The sequence below is a fragment of the Dama dama genome, chromosome 27 (genome assembly GCF_033118175.1).
Source record: "Dama dama isolate Ldn47 chromosome 27, ASM3311817v1, whole genome shotgun sequence".
In the NCBI taxonomy this organism is placed as follows: Eukaryota; Metazoa; Chordata; class Mammalia; order Artiodactyla; family Cervidae; genus Dama; species Dama dama.
In genome coordinates, this window is record NC_083707.1 from 54,170,708 (window position 1) to 54,193,368 (window position 22,661).

The 22,661-nt window shown below is 39.1% G+C and overlaps 1 protein-coding gene across 4 annotated transcripts in view; it reads left to right on the plus strand.

Moving 5' to 3' along the window:
- Positions 1 to 22,661, plus strand: part of RAB27B (RAB27B, member RAS oncogene family) — a 169,880-nt gene that overhangs the window by 123,791 nt on the left and 23,428 nt on the right. The window contains exons 1-2 of one of the 4 annotated variants that reach the window (XM_061131396.1): positions 6,408 to 6,472; positions 8,395 to 8,434. The exons of 2 other annotated variants lie outside the window; for them this stretch is intronic. Coding sequence is in view for 1 of the 2 variants with exons in the window: in XM_061131394.1 (XP_060987377.1) it covers positions 6,399 to 6,472 (74 nt within the window). In the remaining variant the exon portion in view is untranslated. Of the gene's footprint in view, positions 1 to 6,394; positions 6,473 to 8,394; positions 8,435 to 22,661 lie in introns of those variants that run through there. One more of the 4 variants, XM_061131394.1, reaches the window with a different exon arrangement.

Consider the following 22,661-nt stretch of genomic DNA (forward strand, 5'->3'; position numbering starts at 1 on the left):
TCCCTGGGGGCATAATAGTAAATGTTCATTCCAGAGTTGACTTTTTAAAAGCCTGGGTTGGGAATTGTAGTACTGGCTGCTTGGAAGAGTCAATGTGTGATGGAGAAAGTACAAACGAAAAAAGTCAGACGTGGGGGACCCTGGGGAAGTCAGGCCTGCCTTAACCTCAGCGGCCCTACTCTGGTTGTACTTGGCCTGCAGAGAGGCTTACCTGCCTCTCCAGCACTCCCATCCCAGTATCTGCTAGAAATCCCGACAGCTGTTTAGGAGTCTGTGGCTGTCCTCTCAATGGAGTGATCATTTCTGATCCACTGTTTTTAAAGCTACTAATTTTCAAAGACCAAATATCAGCTTTCACTTGTCATATCTAACAGATAAACCCTTTAATCCTGCTCACCACATCCTGCAGTGTAAAGTGGGCAGATCCTTGGTGATGCACGGAATGTGTAGACCAGAACAGGTTTTGGAGAAATCTTTTAAAAACCATTCACATGAGAAAACGAAATATTCCTGTCTCTGATGAGCTGTGAAAATAGTACAGGTTTGAGAAGTGAAGTGGCATCCTGCTTCTCCCTGGCAAATATTTGCTCCTACATTTTAAACACTAGATTAGCTAACGGTAGACTCGATTAGAAACTTAAGTTAGCTAGTTAAACCATTTGTCATTTAGCAAAGTAGCCCCTCTACACAGAGGCCATCAGTCATGTTTTGTATTAAGACCCCTAACTCCTAAGGGCCATCAGCAAACTCCTAGATTATCTCATTTTGTTCCTCGTCCAAAACCAGCAGAATCTGGGTCAGCCATATTACAAAAATAGCTTCCCTTCTAAAGTAGAATTTCAGAGTTTATCTAAGAAGTGGATTCCCAATTTTATTCTAAATGCAATTACATTTGCATAAATGTCATAAACAACTGTCCTGGAACAGAAGGGCTGCATAAAGTGAAGTATATCCCTGCATTTTCACTTGGAAAGAAGCACAGTACTCAGTACGGTGTCCTGTTTCACAGCTCAATGACTGATGTTATTAACAGCATATAAAAGTGCTCATTTATTGTTCCTCCTTTTTGCATCAATTTTCATGCCCAAATACAAATGCCCTGACTTTAGGTATTTATATTCTTGAAGACAGTACAGTGATGCCTTGTATTTAAAAACTACAGGCAGTGGGTATGGACAGACCTGAATTCAAACACCAGCCCTGCCAATCATTAAATGTGTGGTTCTGGGCAAGTTCACTAATGTGTCTTTGTTTCAGCATTTTCATTTGGAAAGCCCCCAAAGCTTATTGTGAGGATTAAATTAAATTTGCATTAATGTGACTAAACAGGAATTTGCTAATATTAATTCCAATTATATAGTCTGACAACTCAACAAGTGGTTGTTAATTTTCTACTTATATCTAACTGCCAGAGTAGAATAGAATAAAATATTGGCGCAAATTTCAGTTAGTTTTGTTTTCCAAGTGTATCATTTGTATTAGTTTTATCTCCCTATATTGCCTTCATTCCTATTAGAAATTATTTATTTTATATTTTTGTTTTAAAAATATGTAATACATTCATATGGTTCAAAATTCCAAAGACGCAAAAAGTTAACAGTGAAAAGTATCTTTCCCTTCCTTGTCTCCTGGCTACTTTTTCTCCCCAGAAGCAAATCTTCCAAATCCATTTTATGCATATGTAATTAAACAATTGGATTCACATATTCTATTCTGTCTCTTTTTTATGCATGAAATTAGCATACTATTAGCTTTGCCAAAGCAATGCATGACATCCAGTTAAATGTGTAATATTTGGGACACACTTACACTAAAAGATTAACTGTTGTATCTGAAATTCAAATTTAATAGAGTCCTGAATTTTATTTGCTAGTTCTGGCATCCCTAAGTCACCGTTCACATTGCTCAGCATCTTGTTTGTCTGCTTTTGGTTTTCAATTTTTTTCATGTTTGAAAAAATCTAACTGGGATAGTTTTAAAACTCCCCATACTCAAGTCACAGAATACAGACCAATTTCATTGAAATCTCTAATGGCTGTACTTGGGCAAGAGAGTTTTCTTTATGCAATTGTCTTTAATCGAGGAATAATTTACGCACAAAAAATACACTCATTTTAACTGTACCAGTTCAATGATCTTTGATAAATGCATACTCCTGTTTTTACTTAATAATATATTTTGGCAATCACCCAAACATGATTTCTTAAGTGTGTAGGTGCTTTAGAGCAAGCATTGTATTTTATACTACTTTCTTACTAGCACTTGAACACTTCATATGTTGTGTTTCAGATGAATGCAAGTTGATTCACCACAAAGTCCTTTAATGCAGTAATTATTTAGGTTTAATGCACAAAATGAGCAATGTTATTAATAAATGTTTACAACACTAATTACAAAAACATACAGAAATTGCAAAGAATAATTGCCAGCACTGCTTTATACCAAGGGACCACCTCCACTTACTTACTGTCTCCTCATTGGCCAAGTGATGAGACCAGAGCTTTACCCACACTGTAGACCCCCCCTCCCCTCTTACACAAGCAGGATCTGAGACCCAGGTTAAATAAAATAGAAGCCAGGGAGCTAGTAAGTAGAGAAGCTGGGTTTTGTTTTTTAATTAATTCATTTGTTTTTAATTGGAGGATGCTAGCTTTATAATACTGTGCTGGTTTCTGCCGTACATCAACAAGAGTCAGCTGGACACACACATATGCCCCTCCCTCTTGAACCTCCTTCCCACCTCCCATTTCTGACCTCAAAGTCTCCCTCAGGTCACCTCCCAATCTGGCTTAATTTTGAGACTCCGGTTCTCTTAACAGTATTCAAAACCTCCTCTTTTTAATTTGGAAAAAGATCCAGAACAGCAGTTTCTGTTTCTCGGTGGATGACGACCTCAGCTAAAATGCCTTCTTGAGAGAACCAGCCAAGATAAACCAAACAGGAAAAATTCCTCTGGGCTCAAGCTTCTTTCATGGCTGCTAAATCCTTTAAGGTCATTCTGGATTTTGTGGTTTTTTTTTTTTTTTGGTTCACCTGCTTTGTATCACCTGAGCGTGAATGGCTTATAAAATTAAAAGTTGAGCAAACATAATGACCAGTTGTGATTTGGGGGGAAAGGAAGCAGTGTCTCTTGCTAATGAACCGTATCTTTCGGCTCAAATTGGATGCATGTCATGTGCATGTCTTGATGTGTGACTAAATGAAGGAATTGAATTAAGACACTCGAGGGTGGATAACTTGTCCTGCACATAACAAGCATGTTCACTCTCTTTCTTTCTGGACATGCTTAATGAAATGCACGGTGTAGAGGCAGACCAAAAATGATTTCTAGTTTCTGCAGCAGAGAACACAATGTGAATATCTGTTTCACGGTCATTTCCAGATAATGATGTCTTCCAGTTAAGACACAGGTTCAGGGAGGAGAGAAGAAACTGACTTTTATTTCTGGCTTAACTGCTTTCATCTGTCTCCCTATTTATGGCACTTTTGAAAGTCTTGCGTGTAGCCGATGTTCAGTGAATGTTTATTGAATTGTCTTGACATTCTCCTTTACAAATGAGGGTATACAGTGTTCTGGGTATTTTGGCGACGTGGAGACATCCTTGGGGCTGAATCTGAAAGCATAGTTATCGTGAAATCAGAGACCGTGGAGCTGCAGTGGAATCTTAAATTCTTTTAATTTTGACAACTTCAGTTCACATAGAAGCATCTTTAGAAGGGCAACTAAACTTGAAATCTTAACATTCAGCGAAAAGTAGATGAGAAAGAACTCTTTAAGACCCAGTGAATTTCAGGGAGAGCTTGATGCTTGGCAGTCTATGGCAATGCGGATTTACTTAAAAAAGAAAAAAGACATCCATGAAACCACAGTTTCAGTTATTCCAGCAGTTTGGAATTGGGTCTCAGCCCAGATTCCAAAGGATAATGCTGTGACAGCATCAAAGAAATTGTAAGTAGCTTTCTCTAAAGGCTATGAAAGAAGAAAAAAGTGGAAACCAATCAGCTTCTTCATTTTTATTAATTCTCTTAGTGTTTTGTTACTTTTGTGGACTGGCCTGAAGTCTCCTCACTCTTTTTCGGAAGTACCACGATGCGTGCTCTGCTCTCCGTGGGTTGCCTGTCTCTTCATGTGTATTACTGTTAGTGTACCCTCTTTTCGTTGAGAGATCAGTCTTTAGAAGCTCAGAATGATGTATTTCTCTTGCTGGGAGTTTATAAAATCTCTTTGGTCCAGACCAGGCCTGTCATTATCTCACACTATTTTCCACCTCATTTCATCCTCTGTCTTCAGGCCACTTGCATTTGAGTTTTTGGTGCCCTTTTGACTACGGTTCCTTTTGTTTCTAGAATCAGGTAATTCAAGTATGTCTTTGTAAATTCTAGCAGTGAACAATTTGGTGTCTCCTCTTGATGTCTCACCATTTTACTGCATCTTCTTTCAACACACATCTTTAGATTCAGTATATTAGTAAAAGTGCAAATTATTACAGATTTAAATAAATGCCGCCAGTAAAGAGCAGAGCAGTTTTCCCAAGTTAATGATTTACAGTAGCTTTTAGAATCTTAAAGAACTCAACAAATGTGGGCTGAGCCCATTTACAATACAGATATTTAGAATGTGTTATGACATCCTTATGGCCAACGAGGAGCAAAATGCCAAGGGGAGGGGCTTGATAGGTTTGACTTTGTATCCTTCCCACCATCGTTTTCAGTGTCCCTCCATCTGCCCATGGACATTACTCTACTGTTTCTTCTCTACTTCCGTTAATACAAGTATGTCCTCATCTAATCTTGTCCCCCTTTTCATTATCCAGTCAACAAAATATCTTCCATTTCTTTTTATCAGGTGCACTGCTAATGAAAATTCGCTTTGGTGACTGTGGGAGTAATGAGTTAACTTAAGGCAGGAAAGGATGGAGGGAAGGAGAAGAAACAGGCAACAGAGGGTGAGATGGTTGGACAGCATCACTGACTCAGTGGACATGAGTCTAAGCAAACACCGGGAGATAGTGAAGGACAGGGAAGCGTGGTGTGCGGCAGTCCATGGGGTCACAAAGAGTTGGACATGACTTAGTGACTAAACAACAACAACAACAATAGTGAGGAAACTAGTTAATATATTATTAATACTTCTTAGGGCGAATTCTTGCCCTAAGGCAGTTAAAATTATTTCTCTTACTAGACTCTTTATGAATGCCTATTTCATCATGACTTCATGAGAATTTAAGGCACTGTGACTTGGGCAGATGCTGGGGTCCAGGAAAGTCTCAGTTAACCTCAAAATAACTGTCCATTGAGGCCACTTTTACTGAACAACTATGGGGAAAAAAAGATATGGGAGCACACAAGATACAGTGTGCATTGTATCACACAGGGAAGATCAACCATAACCTTTATTTAAAAAATATGTGGAGGTTGAAACATAAAATGGATAAATTAAGTAAAAAGTTTCCTAATCCCCTGTAAGATGACTGTAATACAAGTTCTGCAAGTTTAGGGTAGCTAAAATTTGTCCACAAGCCGACCTGCCTCCAGAGTCTAATCCCTTACTGAGAAATTAAATTTATTCTCTTTCCAAGAATCAAGTCCAGAGTAAAAACAGTGGCTCAGTAGCAAACTTCATTCTTCAGTTTACATATAATGTGAATTATTTGTATGCTATGGTGAGAATGCTTTCTTGAATTTCCCTGAAATACTAGCCCTTTTCATGCATTTAAAACATGATCTTGCTCTTATTTGAAGTACAGGTTACTTTTAGCATATATCCTCAATAGTGGATATCCAATACAATGTGTTGCTCCATTAAGAGCTTGCATTCTAGAGGAAATAATGAGTGACAATAAACAGGAAGACAGATACCAGCAGAAGGGCTAGCCAACAAATTGAAGTAGGGTGATGCCCAGGGCTTCACTGGTGGCTCAGACAGTAAAGAATCTGCCTGCAATGCAGGATACCTGGGTTCAGTCCCTAGGTCAGGAAGATCCCCTGGAGAAGGGAATGGCCACCCACTCCAGTACTCTTGCCTGGAGAATCCCATGGACAGAGGAGCCTGGTGGACTACGGTCCTGGGGTTGCAAAGAGTTGGACACGACTGAGCGACTAACATTTTCAGCTTTCATGGAGAGCGAATGGGAGCCTTCTTTACATTTGGGTACCCTCCAAGATCTCTCTGATGAAGAAACATTTAAACTGAGAACTGAATGATAATAAGGAGACAGCTTGTGAAAAGCGGCAGAACAGGGAACTTCCCCGGCAGTCCAGTGGTTAAGACTCCATGCTTCTTTTGCAAGGAGTGGGGGTTTGATCTCCAATCAGAGAACTAAGATCACGCATGCCTCACAGTGGAAAAAAAAAGAAGGCAGCAGTGGAGACCATCAGTGCAAAAGTCCTGAGACGGAATGAAAGTTGGCTCCTTCAGGAAGAGCGAGTTGGTAGAGGAGGGTCAGAGGAAGATCATATGGCACTTTGTAAGGTAAAAGAACTTCGGGTTTTATGTTCAGTTTGATGGAATGCCATTGGAAAATGTTAAGCAGAAGAGTGGCATGGTCTGACGTACACGTTTAAAAGATAGCTCTGCCTGTTCTGTGGAGGATGGATGGGGGAAAGGCAAAATTGGAGACCTGAAGACAAGTTAGGAAGCTCTTATTAATTTCAGTGAGCATACAGTTCGTGCAGATTAATATCCTTCTGAGAGCGAAAGGGGAGGCTATTAATAGAATAGAAGGGGGAGACTGGGCCTGGCTGAGCCTCCAGGATATGTGGTTGCCTGTGGCTTTTATACTTGTTCTGGGAGGATGAGAGGAGCAGAACCTGTTAGGTCACTTCATTTAACCCCCACTAACAAACACCCAAAGTACCCAGCACATAGTAGGTGTCCAGTACGTGTTTGTTGAGTGAGTGAATGAGTAAATAAGGGAATGTGGGAGAAATTAGTGTCCTATCCTTATAAATGTTGCTGTGTAACAAGTACATTGCACAGTCTAATTTTGATTCTATTAATAAAACTCACACTCCTTTTTTCAATTTTTTTACACAGTCCTTCATTGTTGCTGCTCTTTCCCTGTTTCTAAACCATCTCACACACACTTCCATTTTCTTCCTTCATCTCTTCCTCTCTCCGGGGTGAGTGTCCTACATACAAACTTTCTGTAAATGTGCTTGCTGCACTAGTTTTTATCAAAGGCAGGAATCAGAGAGGCCACAGAGAGTCTAAGCATCTCCAGGCAACTTTTTGATCTTCTCTTTGAAGCGTCCTGTGCCATTTTTAATGCCCAACCTTGGAAGGCCTCCACCTGGGCAATCTGTCAGGGTTCATTTAACAAGGCTGATGGTAAGCAGTGCCCTAAAATTCCACTTGCTCCTTTGACAGGGACCCCCCTCCTTGGTCCTCTTCTGTCCCTCCAGGAAATTAGTACCACCTTTCTCCCAGGTAAAGAAAACTAGGAGTCATGTCCATAAGACTGCATCCCACTTTTTACAGTTAGAGATGCTTTTGCATGTTGTATGTGTGCATGCATGCTAAGTCATTTCAGTTGTGTCCGATTCTGTGCGACGCTATGGATTATAGCCCGCCAGCCTCCTCTGTCCATGGGATTCTCCAGGCCAGAATACTGGAGTGGGTTTCCTTGCCCTCCTCCAGGGGCTCTTCCTGACCTAGGAATTGAATCTGTGTCTCTTATGTCTCCCGCATTGGTTGTATAAATTTTGCCAAATTCTCAGCATAAATGACTATCTCAGTCTCCTACTTTGCATTACAGGCACAGAAAAAATTCCACTTTGCTTATTTTATCAAATTTGTATTTTTAAAAAATATTTGACTGCTCTGGGTCTTCATTGTGGCATGCAGACTTCAATAGTTGTGGCACACGGACTCGAGAGCACACACATGCTCTGTGGTTATGGCATGCGGGCTCTTAGTTCCCCAACCAGGGATCGAACCTGCATCCCCTGCATTAGAAGGTGGATTCTTAACCACTGGACCACCAGGGAAGTCCCAGATTTGTAGTTTAGATCGTAAATATTTCTGGCTTATTTCATAGACATTCAAAGCAGACATATCTTCCAACTAGATCAAGTTGAATATTAATAGAAGACTGGCTTTTAGGGAGTGTATACATGGGCCTAGTGATCTTCTTTCTATGCTTGGTGAAATTGCATACATATGTTCTTTTGTATGTGTGTGCATTTGTGTATGCATGAATGTCTGTGTGCATATATTCCAGCTTGCATTCTTATACTCATTCCCCATATTTTATCCTACACATTTATGTTGCTTAAGAGAATGTAATTCTATTTACCATGAGAGAGTGTATCATTTGCTGACTTTTGTAATCATTCAACGATGACACATTTCCTGTACTTGGATTTATAAAACTATTTCTGTTTAAATTCTAGGGAAATTCAACACTTTCAGATGATGCTGAAAGATTTCAAGGTATATGTTATCATTTGCTTCACTAGGGGAAAGGCGACGAACTTAGTGTTAGTCTCTTGTTTGTCATTATGTAAACATGAGCTAGATTAGCTGCTGAGTAACATTATCAGAGAAGAGCAGAGCGAACTTTTTTCTAAAATATAAACCCCCAGAGAGACACTTCCCTGTGACTAGGGGCTTTCCTGGCGGCTCAGACAGTAAAGAATCTGCCTGTAGTGCAGAAGACCCCGGTTGGATCCCTGGGTCAGGAAGATCCCCTGGAGAAGAGAATGGCAACCCACTCCATTATTCTTACCTGGAGAATCCCATGGACAGAGGAGCCTGGAGGGCTACAGTTCATGGGGTCACATAGAATCAGACATAGACTAACACTTTGACAAATAGTCACACACAATGGTGTGTATATTCACTTTAGCATATTCAACAGAATTGTTTAGAAAGAGCAAATGTCAGACTTCTGTCTTTTGTTATTCTGGATAACTAAAAGTTATACTCCTGGAATTTAATATGCAAACTTTTCGCTTTCATAATTTTGCCTCTTATTGTAATAATAAAATGTACCAAAATGGGCTTGAATTTCAGCAGGAAAACCTTTAGTTTAACTATATGGTCAAAGTTACTGGAACCATAAGAAGCAAGAGAGTGAAAGAAATATATTTGAATTTTCCTTTTTAAAAACTTGATGGAAATGATATAGGGAGAACATTCTTTGATGTTGCAGAAATTGATTTCCAAGAATTTCTTCAAGGCACAGACCTTCTATAAACTAGACAGTATCGGATACAGCAAATGTAGTCTGCGTGTCAGGTAGCTTATTATGATTTTTAGCCCTAAAATGCTAGCATTTATCTTTCAGTGTTTTGACTTACCATGGTGAATTATGATACTTGTCGTTTTGTCCAAAAATGTGTGTATGCTAAGTCACTTCAGTCATGTCTGACTCTTTGCGACCCTATGGACTGTGGCCAGCCAGGCTCCTCTGTCCATGGGATTCTTCCCCACCCAGGGATCGAACCTGCGGCTCCTTTGTCTTCTGCATTGCAGGCAGACTCCTTACCCACTGAGCCACCTAGGGAGCCCATGCACTACTGTGTATTAATATGAAATAGATAGCAGATGAGGACCTACTGTATAGCACAGGAAACCCTACTTAGTGACCTGCGGTGACCTAAATGAGAAGAAAATCTAAAAAAGAGGGGACATCTGTATTGTGTAGCTGATTCACTTTGCTGTATTGTAGAAACTAACAAAACCTTGTAAAGCCCTCTACTTCAATATGATTTTTTAAAATATCTGATTTAAAACAATCAAAGACACCAAGCAGCAGGAAAAGGTGGGATAGGTATCCGTGTCCTTGTGCTAATGATGACTTTTCTTTTCATATCAGTAGCAGCTGGAGATGAAAGTTGTCTAAGACAAATTATAAATGGTTGATATTGGAAAATGCTAGGTGAGGTTAAGACGTGGTTGGTTGGTCGATTAGGTTACTGCCAGGAAGTAAACAATAGACTCATTAAGGTTGTAATTAGTCACGTTGACATATTGTATATTTTATCAGAGCTCCAGCAGGGATCATGTGGCTGAATTAATCTAGTGTTTTGTTAAGGAGCAGTAAGACCTGGCTTTTAAAAGTATAGCCATGCCTTCTCCTTGGGATTTCTATACCACCTTTGTTCTGAGAAATTTGGTGACTTCATGTTAGACTATAAAGTGATCCATGTCAGTTGATGACTCATTGTGTGTTTTTGTTACCTTGTGCCATTGATCAAAACACTTTTTTATTGTTCTCTGTTTCTTGGCAAGTCTAGAATAAAGGGGAATTCCTCCTGACTGAATGCATTGAGTCAGGTATTTTTACCTATTTATAGCTTCAGATAAAGGTCCTAGGAATAAAGAGTTAAATAATTTGCCTGTGGCGACATCGTTTTAGTTGTTGTTGTTGTTGTTGGTTAGTTGCTAAGTGGTGTCTGACTCTTTGTGACCCCGTGGACTGTAGCCCACCAGGTTCCTCTGTCCATGGGATTTTCCAGGGAAGAATACTAGAGTGGATTGCCATTCCTTCTCTAGGGGATCTTCCTGACCCAGGGATCAAACCCACATCTCTTACATTGGCAGGCAGATTCTTTACCACTGAGCCACTGGTATATGGCTATCACTGAACTTGCAAACAAGGGCTGTGGACTCCAACCTGTACTATTACACCACTTACAGTCAACAATGGATCCTTCAGCTCCAACCACATCAGCCAAGGGTCCCCAGAAAGCTGCTTCTGCTCCCATGCTTAGTCTATCAGTCGTGTCCGACTCTTTGCGACACCATGGAGTTACCCGTCAGGCTCCTCTGTCCATGGGGATTCTCCGGGCCAAGAAAACTGGAGTGGATTGCCATGTCCTCCTCCAGGGGATCTTCCAAACCCAGGGATCGAATCCAGGTCTCCTGCGTTGCAGGCGGATTATTTACTGTCTGAGTCACCAGGGAAAGCCAAAGCTAAGTTTCCTGCAGCCAGTGCCCCAGGACACACGTGCTGCCTCCAAGACCAGTGAATGTCCTCATCCCAGTCCTTCTGTCTCTCCTTTCCCCATCAAAGTCCAGCTCTCAGCCCACCTCCTCTAGGAAGCCCTCCCGGTTATGTCTGCTGCCACTTGCATGTCCCTCTTCACGAGTTTTTCCTCTCTCCTCTTAACACCTGTCAGAGTTAGAGCCTGAGATTTTCCAATGTAGACCTCATTTCATTTAAGTTATCAGAGAAAGGGACTGAATATTTGTCGATTTTTCTCTCCAACCACGTAAGGATTAAGAACCACATGAAATAGCCTTTTTAAAATTTTCTGTTTGGCCTCAAATCATATCTATTGCAGAAATAAAATTCCAATTTAGACATTCTAGTTAACATAAGCATCTACATAATGTGGAAAGCGCCCTTGTGAGACAAATGAACACTTTCTGTGGACCACAGGCTTCCCAGGTGGCTCAGTGGGTAAAGAATCTTCCTGCACTGTAGCAGATGCAGGAGATACAGGTTCGATCCCTGGGTCAGGAAGATCCCCTGTGGGAGGTCATGGCAACTCACTCCAGTATTCTTGCCTGGAGAATCCCACAGACAGAGGAGACTGGTGGGCTACAGTCCATGGGGTCACAGAGAGTCAGACATGACTGAAGCATCTGAGCATGCATGTGGACCACTTCCTTCTTTGTAGATATAATCTCTTTTTCCACATTTATCAAGCTAATAAAATCCATCTTGTTAAATATTGGCTAAAATAATGACTAGGCAACATTTTTTCCCATAAAGAAGCATTGGACTCTTTAATCTTTCTCATTCTCGGAATCGTATGGCTCTGGGAGTTATCTAGAATTGTGTTTAAGGGAGAAAATTGTAATAACATGGCCCTCATTTTATTTCCGTAGATATCTGCCTGTGAGCTCCTAGATACTATCTGACTTGGCTTCCTCACATGTCAGAGAGGAAGCCTTTGTGGGCAGATATTTTGATTAGTGTGTCCTTTCTCAGATAATGATGCAAAGCAGTAGCCATTTGGCATGACTTTCTCAAAGCACAACCAGCTGGAAAACGAACCCAATTTGTAAGACTATTAGGCCAAAGTCTGGAAACTGCATGTGTGTGTTAGTCGCTCAGTTGTGTCCAACTCTCTGCAACCTCATAGACCGAAGCCCACCAGGCCCTTCCGTCCATGGGACTCTCCAGGCAAGAACACTGGAGTTGGGTGCCATTTCCCTCTCCAAAAGAAACTCTAGAGAGAAAGAAAGTGAAGTCGCTCAGTTGTGTCCAACTCTTTGTGACCCCATGGACTGTAGTGTACCAGGTTCCTCCATCCATGGAATTTTCCAGGCAAGAGTACTGGAGTGGGTTGCCATTTCCTTCTCCGCGGGAAACTTAGTAAAACATCTTATTCAACAAACATCTCTTAATTGGAAATTGTGTCTTTTTTTAATATGAAGACGTGGTTTAAGAGTAGAAACTTTAATTTACCTATGTATACTTAATGTACTTTTGTGTATCACATAACTCTACAGAGAAAAGAGAGATATTGACCTCGGACATAGAGGATGACATGTCCTTGTCATGATAAGGGAAAGATTCAGTTCTGTGACAGGTGCTGGCTGGCCTATTGAAGCAGAGACCTATAGTAGGAAAGGACAATCTTGCTACCCAGTCACTGTCGTAGGAAAAGAGATGTCTTTATGAAGGCGGTCCACTCTTTTGTTCACTGTAGGATGAGGCTGAGATTACTTCCAGATTAGGAGTCATTCACTGGCCGTGGGGAGTCCCTGGGCTAGGAGGTAAAGAAGTGCGTCTCAAAGGAGGCTGCATATTGGAACCATTTGGAGAGCATCAAAAAATACTAACACTTGTCTCACCATCAGGATTCAGATTCACATGGTTTGGGCTGTGGCCCAGGCAAAAGGGAATTTTAAAAGCAGCCAAGTTTGAGAACCACTAAGTTGGAAAAACCTATTTTCCGATCTTGCTGATAGATCTCAGGGAAAGCATTGGACTCTTTGTGTATACTTCCTAATCTGATTTATTGCATCACAAGATTTTCCAGCCTGGAAGAGATGTAATATGTCAAAGATTCTTTCCATGTAAGGCTTTGCAGAATTTCAGGGATTTACTTTTCTTTTTCTTGCTTCCTGGCTGAAGTCCTGTCTAAAAGCATCTAGGAGAGCCTTAAGAAAAAAAAAAAAAGTATGACTTCCTTAAAGAAGTAAGTCATGTAGTCCATTTATGGAGATAAATAGAAAAGGTTTTTAGGTCAAATATTAAATCTTGCAAAAAGGTCTTGAAGCTTAATTTATTTGAGCTAAATATTTATGCAATATCTCAGTGATGTAGTGTTTAGCATGAGTAAAGTAATGATTTGGGGCTGAAAATTTTCAGGGAAGCAAAATTTAGAATATTTAAGGGAACAAAAGTACACACAGCTCAGAAACCATATTAAGGGCATTGTGACAATGGGTTTCAGCCAGAGAAGGAATTTACTAGCTCCATGCTAAGCTTTGCTGATGATGATCACCAAGAGGAAATTGCTGTCAACTGTAACAGGATCAGATTAGATAAACTGACTGCTTTCCTGACCATTGGGTTTTTCTATACTAGAGTGGGTTGCTGAAAAGGATCACAGGGTCTCAGGAATATAATTCCTGGAGTATATTCTACAGGCCCTTTTCCATAGGCTTTAGGAGGGTGTTACTGTCTGAATACAAAGGACATTTGCTAGGAAGTGGCTTCATTGTAAACAAATATCAATTATTACCTAAATGGTGGTACTGGAACTAGGCCCAACCAACAGTTTTTAATATAAGACACGGTAGTCTTACACTGTTGGGTTTTTTAAACAATAGCTTTATTGAGATATAATTCACACACCCGAAAGTCTCCCTTTTTAGAGTTTTTTATATATTTTTTAATAAATTTTTATATATTCAAGAAGAGGTCTCACCACTCATATCTAAATCCAGAATTTTCATCGTTTGTCCCCCACATCCTTATACCCATCAACAATAATTTCCCCATTCTTCTTCTCTGCATCCCCTGGCACACTCTACTTTGTGTTCTGTCTCTATGAGTTTGCCTATTATGGACACTTCATACAAATAAAACCATCAAATAGGTAGCATTTTATTCCTGGCTCCTTTCACTTAGAATGATGTTTTCAAGGTCCATCCGTGTGGTCACATGCCTTGGTACTTCCTTCCTTTCTGTGGCTGAGTAATAACCCACTGTGTGGGTAGGCCACATTTTGTGTATACATTCATCCTTAGGTGGACATTTGGGTTGTTTTCAACTTTTTGTGTGGACATACGTTTTCATTTCTTTTGAATATAGACCTAGGAGTGGAGTTGATGGGTCTGAGGATCACTGTATGTTCAACTGTTTGAGAAAGTGCCAGACTGCTTTCCAGGGTGGCTGCACAATTTCATGTGCCCACCAGTGACATGGGAGCGCCCAGTTTCTCCACATCTCCACCAGCACTTGATGCCGTCCCTATTTTTATGATAGCCATCCTAGTGGGTGGGAAGTGGCATTTGACTGTGGTTTTGAGTTGTGCTTTTCTAGTAACTAATGCTAGTGTTATTCACTCAGTTGCTTCTGACTCATTGTGACCCCATGGACTGTAGCCCACTAGGGTCCTCTGTCCATGAAATTCTCCAGGCAAGCAGACTGGAGTGAGTTGCCATTCCCTTCTCCAGGGAAACAAGATGCTATCTTAGCATCTTTTCATGTACTTATTGGCCCTGTGTATATAATATTTGGAGAAATATCTCTATTCAAATCCTTTGTCCATTTTTAAATTGGGCTGTCTTTTTATTATAGTTTGGATTAAAATTCCTTATCAGAAATATGATTTGCTACTATTTTTGCTCAGCCTGGGAGTTGTATTTTAATTTGTCCCATGGTGTCTCTTGAAGAAAAAAGTTTGCAATTGTGCTAAGATTCATTTATCTATTTTTTGTTACTGGTACTTTTGGTGTTACATCCAAGAAACCACTGTCCAGTTTAAGGTTGTGAATAAGTACTCCTATGTTTTCTTTTAAGCATTTCACAATTTTAGGTCTTACATATAGGTCTGTGACTCATTTTCTGTTAATTTTTGGGTATGGTATAAGGCAGCACTCCAAATTCATTATTTTGAATGTGACTGACTAGTTGCCATGGCACCATTTGTTGAAATAAAACTATTCTTTCCCCATTGAATTGTCTTGGCCTTCTTACCACAAATGACCATAAATGTAAAAGTTTATTTCTAGACTCTCAATTCTATTCCGTTGATCTATATGGCTACTTTGAGGCCAGTGCCACATTATATTATTTACTATAATTTTGTAGTAAGTTTTGAAATTGGGAAGTATGAATCTTCCAACATTTTCCCCTTTGGTCTAGATTATTTTGGCTGTTCTACGACTTTTGCATTTATGTATAAATTTTAGGGTCAGTTTGTATTTTCTGCCAAAAGGCAGCTAGATTTTGGTAGAGATTGAGTTGAAGCTGTAGTGTTAAAGTGAGTTATGTTAAAAACTAAATGTGTTAAACCTTAGTACTTAGTTCTTAGTAAAATGCCTGGTATGTAAGGAGGTTATATAACTCTTGTTAGACATTATCATTTGAATTATCTCAAGTATTCCTTTTTTTATTTGATATTTTTGTTATTTTTGCTGCAGTTGTCCTGTGTGTGGCATTTTTCTATTCATAGTCACAAATCGCTTTCTTTGGTAAAAATTATCATGTTTATATGAAAATTCTGTTAATTAGTAAAATCCATTAGAATTGCCCAAGTGTCATTCTTATCTATCTGGAGAAGCAGTCATAAAATCCTACATTGTAACATTGTAGAGAACTACCTGTGAAGTTTCTCATTACTATTTCTGAATTTCATGAAGTCTTAAACTCAAGAATAACATCTACAGAAGCTCTTATTCCAAGCCATAAAAGAATTATTCTCCCATTGGCTTAATATATTGAAAATTGGGCTAGAAGTCAACTTCTTGCTTTAAATCATCAATGTTGAGGTGAAGGCTAATGTGTACACTAGCTCATGTGTGTAAATTTCTGGAGGGAAATGGCCAGAACCATAAGACTTAAAACTAATTTGCAGTAGATGTAGAAATACTGCAATGGAATAAACAACAAACACTTCAGCTACTGGATACTTCACTGAGAGACCCTCTCAGCTGCTCATGAGGACATCCAAGCAATCCTTAATGTGGGAATTACGTGGCTGTTTTTCAAAATTAGAATTTATGAGTTTGTAGTAAGTTATATAGTGCTTCCCTGGAGGCTTAGAGTGTAAAGAATCTGCCTGCAATGCAGAGACCTAGGTTCGATCCCTGGGTCGGGAAGATCCCCTGGAGGAGGGCATGGCAACCCACTCCAGTGTTCTTGCCTGCAGAATCCCCATGGACAGAGGAGCCTGGCGGGCTACAGTCCATGGGGTTACAAAGATTCAGACATAACTGAGCGACTAAGCACAGCATCTATAGGAGATCCAAGATGAAATAGGTTTACTTTCCATGATACTATCTTAGCTATGAGTGTGTCAATTATTCAATTTCCTAAACCTCACAAAAAGGCATATACCTGAAGTGAGCTTCTCAACATTCATGCATTTGAATTGTTGTTGTTTAGTGGCTCAGTCATGTCCGACTCTTTGTGACCCCATGGACTGCAGCACGCCAGGCTTCCCTGTCCTTCACTGTCTCCTGGAGTTTACTGAGACTCATGTGCGTTGAGTCGGTGATGCCATCCAACCATCTCATGCTCTGTCTCTCCCTTCTCCTCCCACCCTCAATTTTTCTCAGCATCAGGGTCTTTCCCAGTGAGTCAGCTCTTTGCCTCAGGTGGCCAAAGTATTGGAGTTTCAGCATCAGCATCAGTCCTTGCAATGAATATTCAGTACTGATTTCCTTTGGGATTGACTGGTTTGATCTTACAGTCCAAGGGACTCTCAAGAGTCTTCTCTAGCATGACAGCATTTGAATGTTTTCATTCAAAAGAGTAGAATCACTGTAAGGGATACAGAACGTGAGCTTTATTAATCAGCTTGGATTTTACACAGTTGTGGGAGCTGGTTAGGAAGTCTGTGTAAGCCTATTGCTTTTCTATGTTGTGTTGTACCTGAAGTCATCAGAACCAGGGTCAGGAAAGAAAGATGGACATGAAGTCAGAGCAAGGTCAAACGGGGAAAGCCACAAGGAATCCAGAAGGACGCCTGGAGCGTGCCTGTGTCTCTCGCCACCTCTAAACTCAGAGATGCAGATGACATGCTGAAGGGGCTGCGCCTTCTCTGTGAAGCGGCACACACACTCAGTCTAGGATTTCAAGAAGCTAAATAAGGAGATCTTTTTTTTTTTTTTTTAATAAGGAGATCTTATGAGAGCTAGAGAAACTGTAGCCCAGTTCTTTCCTGTGCCAACAAGGTGAGGTGACAGGTCAGTGACAACATCCGTGAGCTTCAAGGCCTGTGCCCTCAGCATGACCCTGTGCACACTTTGGGAGTGCAAACATTTAAGTTTCCGAGAAGGCTGTGAAGTTCTCTTTTTTAAGGGGGATTTCAGTTTATCAGCATTTAAAAATATAAGTACAAGCTTTCAGAGGTTTCTCGGCATCTGAAACAGCAGCTTTGTAAAGTACTGTTTTATTCCTGTTGACCATTTAAAGCCAAAAGCCTGAATTGCTTTAACTACCCTGAGATTTGAGTCATGTCTGCTAAACAGTGTTTTTAACCACACATCGGTAAGGGGTTTGCTTTCTACTCAGAGGTACATGCGAGCCCCAGGAATAATGCTAGGCCATTGTTCTCATGTCCTTTTCAGAAATATTCCATTTAGAACATATGTCAATATGATGCTACAACTGGGGACAAAATAGCTTTGTGTTTGGCAGGCTCCAGCTGATCTGTAATGATCCAATGTTAGGGAAACACACAAAAAGCATTGACCTAAATGGATCGATATTAGCAAACAGAATGATTTAAAAGCTCTTTCAATTCAGGTAAAAATGTCTTAGACCAGGAAGCAGCTGTATCCTGACCCTGATTGTGAGAATTATTGGCAAGCCGCAGGGTTTTAAGAATACTCATTGAGCAAATTTGGGTTTTAGCTGTTTCAAGTCCAGAATTTCAAGGTCTACTAGATCTTGACCACAGAGTTCTTTGCTCCTTATGGGCACAAAGAAGCCAGAATAAAATTGAAGTGTACTAACTCATGAACAAGGAAAGTGTGGATATGATTTGAGTTGAAAAGAAAGAGCAGGGTTAGAGTAGGACATTCTAAGAGAAATTTAATGATAGTAGAAAACAAGATTACTGCACAATGGGTTATAATATGAAAGTTAAAATAAACTCAAGGCAATAAGACTGGTACATTCACTGATTTTCTAAAACCTTTCACAAATAAATGCAATTATACAGAATTAGAAATGTCAGGTGGAAAAATGACTATCAGAACAGAATATTTTAAAAATCATATGAGAGTAGTTTATACAACTGCATAAAGTACATTTGAATTTTTAGATGAAACGATTAATGTTCTACAAAATTACAACTTTGCAAAATTGATCCTACTGGAGAAGGATTAAATGGACCAATTACCAGATAAGAAATAGAGAGTAATTGAATCCCCCTCCTCTGCAAACAACACACACAAATCACCCCGACAAGATGGTTTCACATGGAAATTCTTTCAAACATTTAAAGATCAAATAACTTCCATAATGCTTAAACTACTTTAGTGCACAGAAAAAGAAGGAAAATTTTCATATCCTTTCAATCAAATGATTACAATGTAAAGCTCTAAAGCAAAGATTATTACAAAAAAAGGATAAATCTTATTAAAACTGATAAATAAAGTGTAAGTGATAACTTACACCTTAATAATAACCCAATAAAATAACCCAACAGCACATTACAAGATACTACACCCTGAGCAAGTGAAAATTATTTCATAAAGGTAAAAGTGTTGCTCTGTAGGGATATATATCAATAAAATTAAGCTAAGGAGAAAAACCAGAAGATCATCTCAATAGACGAAGAAAGAATAATTGACAAATTCAATATCCACTCATGTTAAAAACAGCCAGCCTGTTCCTTAATGGAAAAATACAAGAGAATTTCTAACTAAAATCAGAAACAAGGATGTCCATTATCTCTGCTGTTCTTTACCTTTATAGCAGAGGCATCAGCCAATGAAAGTAGATAAGAAAAAGCAAATATAAGCATAAAAATTTGAAAGGAAGGTAAACCTACTAATCAATGATATGACTGTACATCTGGAAAATTCAAAATAATGAATTGAATAAAGCACTAAAATAATAAGGAATTTTGGCAAAGCATTGGGTAATAAAACCAATATGAAGAAGGCAATAATCGTCATAAAAACAAGAAAACAATAATAGGCAGAAGTTAACAGATGAATCCCAAGTTACAAAAGCAAATGAAAAAATAAAATAGTTCATTGTGAACTTGACAAAAATATCCAAAATTTGTATTAGAAAAACCATAAAGTCATCCTGAAAGTCACAATAGGTGACTTGACCACATGGAAGACATATGTTTGGGGATAAGAAAATTTAACATTGTAAAGATGTTAAGAAAAGAAGAACAATGAGAAAGGGATAACTTTTTCAGATATTAACCATTTTATGAATAATTATATTTAAACTGGTGCTGCATGAAGAGACTGTCAGACTATGGGAACAGAAGAGAATAACCCAGGAATACACTAAACTGTGTATGAAATTTTACTACGTGACAAAAGTAGTTTCCTAAGTCAGTGATGAAAAGATTAATTTGTACAAAGTTGTATTTGGACAACAATAAAAATATGTTTGAATCAATTTTTCATAACATGTTTTTGGTAAATTCCAGGTGACTTAGATATTTAAATATAAAATTAAAACCATTTAAGTAGTCAAAGAACACATGAGTGAATTCCTTTATTACTTGGGATGGGAAAACCTTCCTGTGATTCAGAATTCGATTTCTCCTCCCCCAAACATCAACAACAAAAATAAAAATCTTTTGGGTGGCATAAATATCACAAGCAAATAAAGAGACATGTAGGGGAAAGTATTGGCAACTTAAAAGCAAAGTTTTAATATCCCGAAGACATGAAGAACTTCTAATAATAGGAGGAATAACCCACTTTAAAAAATGAACAAGACATATGAGCCTTCCAGTCACACAAAAAAGGAATACAAATAACCTTTAACCATATGAAAAGACACTTGACCTTGATCATTATAAAAGAAACACAGGCTAAAACAGTATTAGGATATGGCTTCTGACTATCAAATATGCAGAAAGTCAAATGTTTGACAGTCTTCTCTGTACGTAACCACAGTGTCAGTGTTTAGTTGAGAGGTCGTCAGATTTATATTGAATTATTCATGAAAAAAAAAATGTTATGATGCCCTGGAATTTGCTTCAGAATAATCTGGTGAAGGGAGAGTTTTGGAAACATGAGACAAAATTGGCCGTGTACCGGTAAGTTAGAAGGTGGGCAGGCAGTACATGGGGGTACACTACTATGCTCCCAAACTCTGTATATGTTTGAAGTTCTCATAAAAAGTAAAAGGGAAGTTCATGCAGTTTCAAAAGATACCACAAAATTAAGCTAAAGGGAAAAAATGTTACCTTACAGAAAAAAGAATTTTAGAGAAATAAAAGTATTCATTGGTTTAGAAGTGTGCTTAGTTTGTGAGAATAATGATATATCAATGGAGGAAAAAAACAATTTAAGGGTGACCTGTGTTAAAATTTTTGCCCTTTATTTTCAGTGTGCACAAGCTCATTTAATTCTTGGTTTATCTCTATTATATTATATCCCTTGACCATAGAATGAAACAAAACGAACACACTTTTTAAAAATAGATTTGATTGCTCCAGGAGACACATTGACCCCCTATCAACTTAAGTAAAAGTTGTTCTGTTAAGTCAATGTTGATTTATGTTTGCAATTTGGTTTGAATCTTACATACAGGCTCACATCCATTAATTCTAAGTAGCCTTTAGGAAACATGGAAGTAAAAATTATCTTTAATAAACCTTGCTAGAGGAACAAAATGTTACAGAATACACTACAGAGAATGTTTGTTTGTTTTTAATTTACACATCCTCTCCTTCAGCTTCCCTCCTTCCAGAAAATGCCTTCTGTCGTACTGATACAAGGCTGAAGGTCCCTAGAGTACTCCAGCCATCCATAATTTAACTCTAACGTCCTGGACATGCATGTGGTTATAGGAAGCTGTATTTCAAGGTCAGTTAATGAGAACCACCTTCAGGCTATCATTCAGATAATGAAGAGCTTGCTCAGAGAGTCCCAGACCTCAAATGCTCTTATTGAAGCCCAAAACAAACCCATCAAATAAACATAAATGAGGAAATATTCAACAGCTGTCCATTTTATGCTTGCTAGTTTTATTTTATTGAAACCATCTACACTGAATGCAAAGCAATATCAGTGATATTTTATTTGTCTACCATTCTAAGCTTTCCGAAGCACCTTAAGAATATTAAGTTGTTTTTTATGAATTTAGTAAGTTCAGATCACAAGGTCGTAGCTTGTCAGGATGTTCTTAAAGTTGTTATTTATGGAACCAGCTAAGTTCGTATGGATCAGTCTGTCTGTGTAGTAGTCACCCACACATATCTGTAGCATTGGTTAAGCTCCTTGCTAGAGAAGTCAGATCTTATCCGCAGAACCATGCAAAACATCATGCAAAACAGGTCGTGCCAGTGGTTGTTGGATAGACAAATGGATGGTCTCATGGAGGAGCCCCATTCTCTGAGCTCTGAACTCTTCAACAGACAAGTTTATATATTCTCTGCCAGCGCAAATCTCACTTTCAAAAATTATAGTTCCCTTGTACTTTCCCTCTTCCCAGGTTATTTGAAACTGTTCCTCTAAAGATATTCTGTTTTGAGGAAGTTTTTATACTCTTGTGCAACTTAAAATAGAAAAATGAGCTCAGGAAGCCATACCTGGAAACTAACAAGGTCATTATTTCGTCTAAATATTCACTTTATAGGTGAGGAAGGAAGGAGAATCCATGTTCTGAACTTGGAGAGACACCACTTCCACCAGCTATTCAAAGATAAATATTGTTCATCATGACACTGGTGTGGCTCTGAGAAGCTTAATTAGATTTATATACTAACACATATGTATTGATCCTCTCCCAGGTGGCGCTAGTGGTGAAGAACCCACCTGCCAATGCAGGAGATATAAAGAGACACAGGTTTGATCCTTGGGTCGGGAAGATCCCCTGGAGAAAGAAATGGCAACCCACTCCAGTATTTTTGTCTGGGAAATTCCATGGACAGAGGAGCCTGGCGGGCTACAGTCCATGGGGCTGTGAAGAGTCAGACAGGACTGAAGTGACGTAGCTTGCACATGCATAGGTATTGAGCTCCTCCTACATGCCAACCACTGTACTGGGCTCTGTGGTTCTAGCAGTGGTCAAGGAAAGTGAATTCCTGAGCTAATGGAATTTATGTTGAACAAGAATGAAACATAAGAGGGTCAAAAGAGAGAGAGAGAGAGAGAACATATAGGCAGCCTCATTTAAGATAGTCTGACTATGAAAATCATGTTCCTAGAGAAAGTTCCTCTCCCCCATAAAATGAAAATATTTCTACTTTCTACCTTTGTAACTCACTTTCCATTTCAAATCATGAACAGCAGTCTCGGGGTTCCCTCCATTAGAAAC